The sequence below is a fragment of the Heptranchias perlo genome, chromosome 11 (genome assembly GCF_035084215.1).
Source record: "Heptranchias perlo isolate sHepPer1 chromosome 11, sHepPer1.hap1, whole genome shotgun sequence".
Classification (NCBI taxonomy): Eukaryota; Metazoa; Chordata; class Chondrichthyes; order Hexanchiformes; family Hexanchidae; genus Heptranchias; species Heptranchias perlo.
In genome coordinates, this window is record NC_090335.1 from 38,153,044 (window position 1) to 38,165,763 (window position 12,720).

General features: G+C 41.0%; 1 protein-coding gene across 1 annotated transcript in view; it reads left to right on the top strand.

Annotated features, from left to right (window-relative positions):
* Positions 1-12,720, top strand: part of LOC137327226 (limbic system-associated membrane protein-like) — a 693,787-nt gene that overhangs the window by 584,662 nt on the left and 96,405 nt on the right. Inside the window, exons 5-6 of the mRNA XM_067992822.1 lie at positions 2,226-2,346; positions 7,220-7,371. Coding sequence (XP_067848923.1) covers positions 2,226-2,346; positions 7,220-7,371 — 273 coding nt within the window. The remainder of the gene's footprint in view (positions 1-2,225; positions 2,347-7,219; positions 7,372-12,720) is intronic.

The window sequence follows — 12,720 nt, forward strand, 5'->3', positions numbered from 1 at the left end:
TTAACTCAATTTCATTTCTCTCCTGAAAAATAGGGGGGAAATAATAAAGCATGTGCCCATTCATGGGCTGATACTTGAATTTTTGGCATCATCTTTCTTTCTAGGCAACTTCTAACTGCAAATACTGACCTCCTGCATTTTAGGTTCCAGCTGTGGGCCCCAAGCCTATGCCTCAGAGTCTCTTGTTTAAAACCTGACTGACCATATAGCCCTTTGTCTCTTTTCTCTTGGTCTTCCTAGTCAGAAGGGTTGGGACAATGACTTCCTCCCTGTTGGTGATTTGCCAGTCAGTGTTCCAACATAAAACAACTACCTTTGCTCCCCTCACCCCATGTCCATCAGTTCTCTTGAGGCCATCAGGAGAAAAGTAGGAGACTTACCAGAAAATAAGCAAAGAACCTCATGTGATGTTATATTAAGGGATACTCTCTCATGTCCAGTATTAATAATAATATTAATGAAGCTCCATGGCTGATCTTACTTTCTGTCTTCAAGCAGGAATGCACATGTTCTGTCATCTGCTGTGTTGTCTTTGTTACGACTTATCTGTTGTTATTAAGCCACGATTTGATAAGAGTGTTTATTCTCACACTTTTCAAGCCTAGGCAATCAAGAGGGGGGATTGTGATAAATCTAGTAAGCTAAATACAGTGATGAGCTTCTGTTCAACTCCTGGGCTCACTACATTACCAGATATTAACTGTATAAAGGCACAATCCAGTTCATCGGGATCAAGGGCTTACTTAGGGGAGTAGTCTTAGGCATTGAGTATGAAAAAGATATCTGCATAGATCTCAAAAACATAACACACCATACTTGAACCAAACAGCCTGCTTCTATGACTTTGCTGTTGCAGCTCAGTAACTTGTCATTCGGAGGAGAGCACCATGATGCAACATTCTGACTTTCGTTCCCTCCCTGTGTGGAAGCACTTGTCTTTTGTTCAGTACATACCCTGACACATAGCCATGATTGGGAATTTATTTTGTGAGGAATTGCAGCCACATTCCGTTCCAGTGTGCTGCATCATTGTATTCAGTACGACCTGAAATTTCCGGGAGGGTTATCCAGATCTCCCACCGTAACTTTTGTCGGAGATCGGTGGGACCCTCGGAGAAGTGGTGTAAAATAGCCATTTTCAGTTACCTACACCATTTCCCTGATAGTTCCCCCAACTTCCCACCAAATAATGGTGGGAGATTGGGAGAACACCTGTGGAATTTTGGGGCCTGCTTCTATCAGATGTACAGAACTTTGAAAGGTAGCTTAGGTCCCCTGCTAGCTCAGTGGGTAAATGCACTATATGGTGTGATATTGATGCCAGTGAAGAAGATCCCAAATTCTATCTCCAGCCAGCATAATGAGAGCCAGCCTCAGTTGGAGTGATGATGCTACACTTGGCCTCAGCATCTCTACTCCTGATTTTCTGTCCAATATGTTTGAGCAGATGTCAGGTGAGGTTGAATCAGATTGAGCTGAAATGATTTCCATCTACCCCCATTGCTGAATCACTTGCTGCTGGTACTCACTTATACATAAAGAGCTAGTTGGGTGAAGTATCTGAAGACTGACCACACCGGGCTAGCATTAGTTATCATCTTCAAGATAAAGAGGAGAAAAAGTAAAAATTGTTTAAATGAAAAAGACTTTCTGTCATGAATCTGTATGAAAATTATTGTATGAAATTGTAAAAAAACACAATTTAATAGTGCCCTGTACTATCCTTTGAACATTACAGGAGAGACTATCCAATTCAGCACGCCCCGCATGAACATCCCCTGCCGAGAGTGCATATCAGGAAATTGTGGACCTCCAGCCTGTGATTTTTCATCCAAATGTGCAGAAAATCATGGCCTGGGGGTGTCCAATTTGCTGGTATGTACTACTGGTGGTCATGGTTCTCTGCCAGGAACCAAGTGGAAAATTTCCCCTTTTAAGCTGAGAAATTACTACTGGCAATATGAATGGTTAACACATTCATATGACATTCCTCTGTCTGCCAACTTCGTGGAGGTGGTAACACATTTAAAATAAACTGACTAATATCCTGCATTAAAATGCAAAATTAAAAGTTAAAATTTGAATGGATTAAGTGTTTGCATGTTATTTTTGCCAACTATAATTTCTAGGCTAAAATTACTATGTTATTTGGTGAACAGTTGCAAGTGAAACATCACAATGCAGTTATCAATTTTTTATATATTTGGTTATGTATTGTTTTCCAGATGCTCCCTCTATTACATATGCTCAGAGTGCAGACGTTGCAGTGGGGCGTTCTGGGATGCTGCACTGTGAGGTTTTGGCTGTCCCACCAGCAGATTTCGAGTGGTATAAGGAAGACAAGCGGTGAGTGTTGGAACAAAATAGAACATTTAAACATCAACCAGGACAAGTTCCACACAGGAGATAACTGGCTAAAATTAAGGTGCATGGAATCGGAGATTACGGCGTGTATACTGTATACTAGAGTTGAAGAAGAGATTTTGATGGGTATTATGCTGGACAGTGCAAACCCATAGATACTTTGGAATAAACTTATTTACCAAGAAGAAGAACCGAAGAAATGATAACAAACTTTAGTAACTATGGAATTTTAGTTTCAATTAAGAAGGTTTGTGTGAGAAAATTATTGGGATTCAGCAATTTATTCTATTGTGTTGTTTTGCTAACAACCTTCACCAATCTGTGATAAAAGCATTTCAAAAATACAAAAGCAAAATGGTGGACTGTCGAACAAGGCAAGCCTGTTACTCTGTCAGTATCAAAATTATCTAATTACACTGACACATACTGGGACCAAACATCCACAGGCTGTGATCCCAACAGTTGCACTGGTATTGCACTCACCAGTGCCCTCTAGCGCAGACTCCTTTGGAGTTTACAGCATCAGTGGAGGGCATCATATTTGCATGGGACCGGTACTATTCACACTTCTCAGACAATTGCCTGTCCCATGCTGTCAGAAATTCTGACATCCTCCAGCTATCCTGGGGGAGCCCAGGTGTCTTCCCCCAACCCCCTACCCTGTCATTCTGCCCTCCTTTGTGCTCTGTGTAATGGAGCTGATACAAACATTTTTATTTAAATGTTCGCATCTTCCTTGGCCTGGTACACCCATTGGGTGCACTTCTGACCTTCTAGAGGTCAATATGCCTCATCTGACTGGGTATACTGGCCTTCAGTCTTATGCCAGGTCCCTTATGATTCAGGGAAACAGGGAATACCTGCCCCAGCCTTGCCCCCTCTGACATGGACGGCCTTATAAAACATGAACGGAGGCTCCATCCCTTATAACGCTGAGCAAGATTTCCGTACTGAGGTTGGGTTCTGGTGTACGAGTCTTGGTCTTTTCCAAGTCATTTCTGCTGAACCCCTCCCCCCCGGAGTTGCTGTGGGTGTCTAGTGGAACGGTTGAGGAAATTCAGCTCCAGACATGTGCAAACAGATACATAGCATACTTACTCATACATGTACATGTGTATAGATACTAGTGTCAGTGTGGCTCAAGTGGTAACACTGTTGCCACTAGATTAGAAGGCTGTGGACTCGAGCCCCACACCAGGACTTGAGGACATTATTTAGGCAGACATTCCAGTGCAATACTGAGAGATCAGATGTGACATCCTTCAGCTGATTAATATTAAATATACTGTGACACTATTAAAAAGAGAGCAGAAAGCTCGCTCGGTGTCTTGACCAACATTCGTTCCTCAATCAGTACTACCAAAAAACAAGCCAACACATTCATATCATTGCTGTTACATATGTTACCTTATTGTGTGCAAAATTACTGCTACATTTGTTTACTTAACAACAGTCCATACACTACACGATAAAGTGCTATATGAAAGCAAATTTTATCATGTACAAATAAAAATACATATTGTTCTTGCATAAAACTATATGGATGCACTCTACCTGCATTTTATATTGTATATGCTCACACCACAAGTTATACACATTGACCTAGTTTTTTTGAATGTAACTATAATGGTAACATATTTTAAATGAGTGGGTTACCGTTGGCATTACAGTCAGACAATTCAGGCCATTAAATGTAATATATAATGTATGTGGGCATGTAAGATGCATATACACTGATGTGTATATAAAAGTTTTTTATCATAATATATGTACAATAGAAACTCAAAAGTATGAACACTTAGGACTGGAGTATGTACATGTGTCTGAACTGAGTGCAGCTATTATATGGATTCATTGTAAATATTGCAGCATTACTGCACAGTGAATAAATTATTACAACAGAATACAGTTCAAAAGACAATAGCCATGGCAAATAACTTTTACAATATTATGGTATTTTAACATACACAGTCTATTTGATTCATCAATTCTGACTTCAAGGTTCAATTGTACATAAAAATCTCTCTCTAACATAATCGGTACCCAAACAAACCTACACCTGTGTACGCACACATGACTTACAGGTTACATATGCATGTATATGCATGCAAACTACTTGGTCACGCGTGTGAATTCTATTGAGTTGTCTTATCTTGCTGAGGCTTATGAAAGGATAAAGTGATAAATATAGTCTAACACATACTTCAGAAAGACATTGTACAAAACTAGTACAAATATACTCGTATATATATACTCCATCTGTCTAATTAATAGAATCCTAGTGGACTCTTTCAGAAGACATTAATTATTAATATGCTTTGTATATTATATAACTGTAGCCAATTTACCAAACCAAGCAACTATTTAACTAATTAGTGTATTGAGCCAAATGTACATACTCTTTATCCTGTTACAAATCATCTAATTACCATACTGTTTAATGACCTAATGGCAGCAACTGGAGAAAGCTACACGAAACACAGTGTAGAAACATTTGAAAGGTTCCCCAAACACTCAGTAATACACATTTGGTAACAAACCTTTGCATGTCTATAGGAGGCAACAGGTTTTATCAATTAGATTTGCATAATAAGTACCAGACCTTGTTAATTAACTATACACAATACCCAACACATCTTTGCAGTTACATGCAATAATAAGCAACAAGCCTTTTCTATAACAAATACATAATTAGGTCACAAGCCTTGTTTTTATTTTACATTTAGGAACATAGGAAATACAAGACTGGAAAAGAATCCCAGCAGTCTTTCTCGTTGGTTTCAAAAACTAATACATCTCAAATGCCCAATCCTTCAAATAACTATCCAATTATCCCATAAAATTTTCTACACCAGCTGCCTCCCTGCTCAGTTCATTCCATATGTTCACCACCCCCTAATACATACTTAAATCTAAACAGCCTGTTCACCTTCCCTCTTCTAAGCTTCAGCCTGTGTCTCCTGGTTCGGGAGTTTGTGGCAATTTCAAGCATATCATTGGGTTCAATTTATTTCCTTAAGAATAAGGCATTTTATAAGGTTCTGCACAAGAGATTATTATCAAAAATAAAAGTGCATGGAATTGGATGTAACCTTGTGACATGGGTTGTTAAGAGGTAGGAGGCATAGAGTAGGGATAAAAAGAATATTCTCTAATTGGCAGGATGTATCTGTACTGAGACCTCAGCTTTTCACAATATATATTAATGACTTGGATGAAGAAATAGAAAGTTGCACATCCAAATTCATAAGTTAGGAGACATAGAGAGTTATATATAGATGGGAGCAGGAAGTTACAAAGGGACATAAGCAGATTAAATGAGGGGTGCCCACATTGGTCTTTTCTCTCTGTAACCCTTCTTCCCCAGTGGCATGTATCTGTTCTGTACTCTGGGATAGAATTTCTGCAGGGTTTCCCTAATCTCCTTCGATAACTTTGGTGGAAGAGTGGTAGAAACCGCGGAGAAATGGTATAAACGGCATTACTCTAGAGTTTCCGCCAAACTGCTGTCGAAGTTACGACAGGAGATCGGGACAACCTTCGCAGAAGTTACTGGTGTCTGTGTCTAATATTTCTAAAGATGATCCACTTTTTTTCCATGCTTCTATCAGTGCTGTCCAGTCCAGTTCCCTCATTCCTTAAAATCTGGCTATTTAAAGTTGAATGTCGCATTGTACTTATTCTCTTTTTCATCATGTCTAACCTTAATGTTCACCATGATATGTCACTACTGCCAAGACATTCTCTGACTTACTCTACCATTTCCTTGTTGTTAGTTAATGTCAGGTCCAATAGTGCCCTGGCTCTCATGCCCTGCTTGACCAATTGTTTCCATGTAACAATCCATAATGTGTCCAGCATCAAGATTTCACTCCTATTCTATTTGTTATAGATTTCCCAGTCTATCCCTGTTAAATTTAAATCACTCATAATAACTGCATCTGTTCCTGTACATGCTTCCCTTATTTGACTGTAAAATTCATGGTCCAATCTCTCCTGTGGTCTAGCAGATGCCTTTAGTTAATTTCCTTCCCCTCATATCTCTATTCACAGCGTTTACATCTTGCCTGCACATGTACTAAATAGATCCGTATCCATTATAATCAAATTATATGCAAGCCATGTCATTGTTGAACTAGGTTTCTCTGATGCCTATGATATAATTGCCATTCTCTCCACCAAGGACATGCAGGTCTCCCATTTTATTCCTAAGTATTTATTTACTGAGCTTTGAGGCATACATTTCCCCCACTCCCTAGACTGATGTGTTTGTTTATTTTGCCGTTATTTCCCTGTGTATCATATCATTATACTCATATACACTTATCTCTTGTATCAGTGTCTGCACTTAAACTGTCATCTACCAGCCCTTGCTCTGTTTTGTAACATCTAGTTCCTCTATGTTTTCTACTTCCATCAGTCTTTATTTTCTAAATCAGCTGTTTTCCCCTTCCCCTACCTTAACATAATGAACATTACAACATGAGAACATTTGCCCGTGCAGTAATAGTCACAGTGCTTCATAAAGTAAGTCATTTTACAAAATGATCTGAGCTGTTTGAATGTGATAAGAAATTGTGTAAAATCAGTCCATTATTGAAAAAGGGTTGGTACAAGATGGACACTGCACTTACTCGCCCACATGTATAGAATGCACCATCACAGACACATGTACATGTTGTACTTTTTCACACATAGTGTATATATAAATATACAGTAGCATTCTGAATAATGTAGAAAACCAGAATTGGGATTGCAGAATATAAATTGCTTTAGATGCCAAGAAGAGCTATTCCTTTCACAGTAGTCTTAGATTAGTGACTTATGATTTTTTTTCTCTTTCCTCTCTCGTCAGCATATATAACAGCTCACAAGGCATCCAGATCCAGAACTTGGGCAGTCGGTCTATTCTCATCGTCACTAATGCCACGGAGGATCACTATGGCAACTATACGTGCGTGGCAGGCAACAAGCTTGGAATCACCAATGCAAGCATATTTCTATACAGTAAGGCCTCTCCTGAACAATCAATAATATGAATACCTTAAATCCTTTTTTTGAAATTATTACTTGGCTAGACTTGTTTCAATGCTGTTATGAAACAATACTTTGTCTCCTCTAGATATCATGGCAGGTTACACCATCTGAAAGGGAGGAAAAAAACACAGATGTACTTTGTTTTCCTTGCAGCAAGCCTACCTTTTTGTTGGACAATCACAAAACAACCTTGACTGTGGTCATGGGGAAGTCAATGATCCAATTTGTTCTATGCATCACGCTTGAGGGAGGCAGTATGAAAGTGAAAGTCATTTGATGTGTATTTGGAGAAGGACGATAAAAGGGAGATGGAGAAAACAATGGGAATAAAAGCACTGAGTTTATGAAAGAGTTCCTGAAAAAATGTTTTCTGGTTAGAAAGCCATATGGTTTACTACCTTCTCCAAGCACTCCTTCATTGGCAAACTTTTGAGCCTGCATTGTTGTTGTGCTGCAAAGAAGCTGGCAGTAAAATTAATGTTGAGTGGTTTGGATGTCTGAAATGTCCACTTGTTTGGGAAAGGTCATTACAGAAATGTGACTCAACTTGAAGAAGGCCAAGTAAACGCTGATAATAAGTGAGTTCCCATCTCATCTAAGTTGAGAAACAGTTCCTAAATAATGATCAGTCCAGTAGCATTCCTCCTTACAACATTGGGGTAGAAATTTGTCTTGGGCAGTGGTGCCAAACAGGCTGCATCACATCGGCTGCCTGTTACATACTGTGCCCGTTATTTAGTCCCATTGACTTCAGTAGCACTGAATATCGAGAGGGGAATATAACAGGCGGTCGATGTGACACTGCCCGTTTTGTGCTACAACCCAAGATGAATTTCCACCCCCTAGTCTCTGTAAATGGCTAAATTATTTTCATCTTTTTCCTTGCTTCTACAGAAATTTAGAATTGACGAAACTCTTAAAGTCTGACTGGCCTATTATTTTTGGGTTTCTGTGGAAAGGTTGTTGTCAAAGAAGCTTACCGGCTAAGAATGGCATTTTTATATGATGTATTTAAAAGTTTTTTTTAAGTGAACTCAGATTTGACTTATAATCACAGAAATGACTGTGCTTGTAAAGCAATATGTCTGATGTAATTAAATGATACTAGCTAGCAATGGCAGGTGACATCCAATTACGTGATTCTCACCTGTTCCACCTGACCTGAAATTCCTTTGTAAGCATTGAGTGTGGCATGTATTATTGCACTTAAGTCCCACGTTAGCTTGTTGTGCTCAATGATTCATGAATGATTCTTGCTTAAGCAGCTGGACCACCCAATTCCAATCTACATGTATCATATGTGTGACGTGCTCTTAGCCCCCTCCCCTCCTCCCCATACGAAGTGGGCTTTGCAGCTATCACCAAGTTTCTGCTGACAGAAAGTTCTCTATGATAGAGAATGCTTTCACTGCTCCCCAGCCACTTGGCTTAATGGGAGAGGACAAGCAGAAGCAGGGAATGGCTGCCAGGAATGCGAGAAGACGTACTATCAGCACCCGCTACCATGCCACTCATCATAGAATCATAGAAAATTTACGGCACAGAAGGAGGCCGTTCGGCCCATCTGTGTCTGCATGGGCCGAAAATGAGCCACACAGCCTAATCCCACTTTCCAGCAGTTGGTCGGTTGCTGTGTAGGTTACGGCACTTTAGATGCATATCCAGGTACTTTTTAAATGAGATGAGGGTTTCTGCCTCTACCACCCTTCAGGCAGTGAGTTCCAGACCCCCACCATCCTCTGGGTGAAAAAGGTTTTTCCTCAGCTCCCCTCTAATCCTTCTACCAATCACTTCAAATCTATGCCCCCTGGTTATTGACCTATTCTAAGGGAAATAGGTCCTTCCTATTCATTCTATCTAGGCCCCTCATAATTTTATACACCTCAACTAAATCACCCCTCAGCCTCCTATGTACCAAAGAAAACAGCCCCAGCCTATCCAATCTTTCCTCATAGCTAAAATTCTCCAGTCCTGGCAACATCCTCGTAAATCTCCTCTGCACCCTCTCTAGTGCAATTACATCCTTCCTCTAATTTGGTGACCAGAACTGTGCACAGTACTCAAGCTGTGGCCTAACTAGTGTTTTATACAGTTCCAGCATAACCTACCTACTCTTATATTCTGTGCCTCAGCTAATAAAGGAAAGTATGCCGTACACCTTCTTAACCACCTTATCTACCTGTCCTGCCACCTCCAGGGATCTGTGGACATACACTCCAAGGTCCCTCACTTCCTCTACACCTCTCAGTATCCTCCCATTTATTGTGTATTCCCTTGCCTTGTTTGCCTTCCCCAAATGCATTACCTCACACTTCTCCCGATTGAATTCCATTTGCCACTTTTCTGCCCACCCAACCAGTCCATTGATATCTTCCTGCAGTCTATAGCTTTTCTCCTCACTATCAACCACACGGCCAATCTTTGTATCATATGCAAACTTCTTAATCATGCCCCTGACATTTAAGTCCAAATCATTAATATATACCACAAAAAGCAAGGGACCTAGTACTGAGTCTTGTGGAACCCCACTGGAAACATCCTTTCAGTCACAAAAATACCCGTCGTCCATTACCCTTTGCTTCCTGCCACTGAGTCAATTTTCGATCCAACTGGCCACTTTCCCTTGGATTCCATGGGCTTGTACTTTTTTGACCAGTCTGCCATGTGGGATCTTGTCAAAAGCCTTGCTAAAATCCATGTAGACTACATCAAACACACTACCCTCATCGACCCTCCTTGTTACCTCCTCAAAAAATCAGACACGACCTTCCCTTAACAAATCCATGCTGACTGTCCTTGATTAACCCGTGCCTTTCTAAGTGACGGTTTATCCTGTCCCTCAGAATGGATTCCAATAATTTGCCCATCACTGAGGTTAGACTGACTGGCCTGTAATTGCTCGGTCTATCTCTCTCTCTCTTTTAAACAATGGTACAACGTTAGCAGTCCTCCAATCCTCTGGTGCCACGCCTGTATCCAGGGAGGATTCGAAAATGATGGTCAGAGCCTCCGCTCTTTCCTCCCTTGATTCTTTTAACAGCCTGAGATATATTTCATCCGGCCCTGGTGATTTATCTACTTTCAAGGATGCCATTCCCCATAAAACTTCATCTCTCACTATGTTTATCCCATCCAATATTTCACACTCCTCCTCCTCAACTACAATCTCTGCATCGTCCATCTCTTTTGTGAAGACAGATGCAAAGTATTGAGAACCATACCAACATCTTCCGCCTCCACATGTAGGTTACCTTTTTGGTCTCTAATAGGCCCTTCTCTTTCCTTTGTTATCCTCTTGGTCTTAATGTATTTATAAAACATCTTTGGGTTTGCCTTGATTTTACTTGCGAATATTTTTTCATGCCCTCTCTTTGCTTTCCTAATTTCCTTTTTAATTTCACCCCTGCACTTTCTATATTCCTCTCGGCTTTCTGTAGCAATGACCTTTCGGTGTCTGACATAAGCTTTCCTTTTTTGCCTTATCTTATCCTGTATGCTCCTTGACATCCAGGGGGCTCTAGAATTGGCAGTCCCACCATTTTTCTTTGTGGGAACGTATTTACTCTGAACCTCTTGAATCTCTCCCTTGAATGCCTCCCACTGTTCTGACACTGATTTAGCTTAAAGCAGCTGTATCCAGTCCATTTTTGCTAAATCATTTCTCAGCTCAGTAAAATTTGCCTTTCCCCAATTGAGAACTTTTACTCCTGTTCTTTCTTTGTCCTTTTCCATAACTATGCTAAATGTAACTGAATTATGATCACTACCACCAAAATGGACTCCCACTGATACTCCTTCCACGCCCAGCTTCATTCCCTAAAACTAAATCCAGAAATGCCCCTCTCTTGTTGGGCTTGCTACGTACTGGCTAAAAAAGTTCTCCTGAATGCAATTTAAGAATTCTGTCCCCTCTATACTCTTCACAGTTTGTATCCCAGTTAATATTAGGGTAGTTGGAATCCCCTACTATTAGTGCCCTTTTGTTTTTGCCCTTCTCAGAAATTTGCCTACATATTTGCTCTTCTATCTCCCTCTGACTGTTTGGGGGTCTATAGTACACTCCCAGTGGTGTGACTGCCCCTCATCGTATGCTCAGGCTCAGGTACAAATAGTTGGCAATGACTGAAGAACTCCACCTCCGAAGACTCAAATTGAACAACAACAACTAGAATTTATATAGCATCTTTAACATAAAAGGATTAACTAAGGCACTTCATAGATAGGCGTCAGGAAAATGGACACTCATCCAAGAAGGAACAGATTAGGAGGGAGACCAAAATCTTGGTTGATAAGAGAAGGTTTTTAATCAAGGAGACATGGAGAGAGAGGAAGAAAGGGTTAGGGAGGGAATTCCATTGAATAGGACCCAGGCAGCTGAGGGCTGTGCCACCAATAGTGGGGCAAAAGGAGGGGGTAGATGCACTAAAAGCCAATAAAAGAAAGGGAGTGTTTAGACATAGGTTTAGGGCTGGAGGAAATTGCAGAGATGGTGTAGGGTGAGGCCTTGGAAGGATCTGGAGGCTGGCGCAAACCAATTTCTATGCCATTGGTGGATAGGGAGCCAGTGTAGGTCAATTAGGACAGGGCTGATGGCCGAGTGGAACTTAATGTAAGATCTGAATATGTGCAGCAGAGTTTTGAACACCGTGCAATTCATGGGGGGTGGAGAAAGGGAGGCCAGCAAGGAGAGTGTTGGAGTACTCAATTTTGGAGGTGACAGGCACTGTGGCCAAGGGGCTGAAGTAGAAGCAGGGGTGGAATTTACACAGTCTTAATGATGAAGAGAATATATAGTCTAAAATTCGGAACAGGGTTGAGCAGGACGCCAAGGTTACAAATAATCTTGCCAGATCTGGCTGGACTGTATAAAGCACTATTGGGTCCTGCTCTCCTCTGCCAAAACTGCTCACCATTGCAGGATCATCCTGGAATGAAAAGATAACCCCCGGCTTCTCTTCACTACAAACAGTCTTCTTAAACTCTCCTCCCCTGCCCCCTCCACCCTCACCTCCAACAACATGAGGAGCTCATGGACTTATTTGTTACTAAGATCCAAGCCATCCATTCTGCTGCCTCTGCCGTTTCCCTCCAACCCTTAGCCCACCAAGCTAAACTTCCCTTAAGGTTCCCCCTTGCCTTAGCCCTGAACTTGCATCTTTCTCTAGTTTCTCACATATCTCCCCTTATGCCCTCTTCGAGCTCATCTTGTTCATGAGACCCGCCTCCTGCCTCAACCCTATTCCCACCAAACTGCTGACCACCTAACTTCCTTTCTTGGCCCCCATGTTAGCTGATACTAAAGGTTCCCTCTCCTTCTAT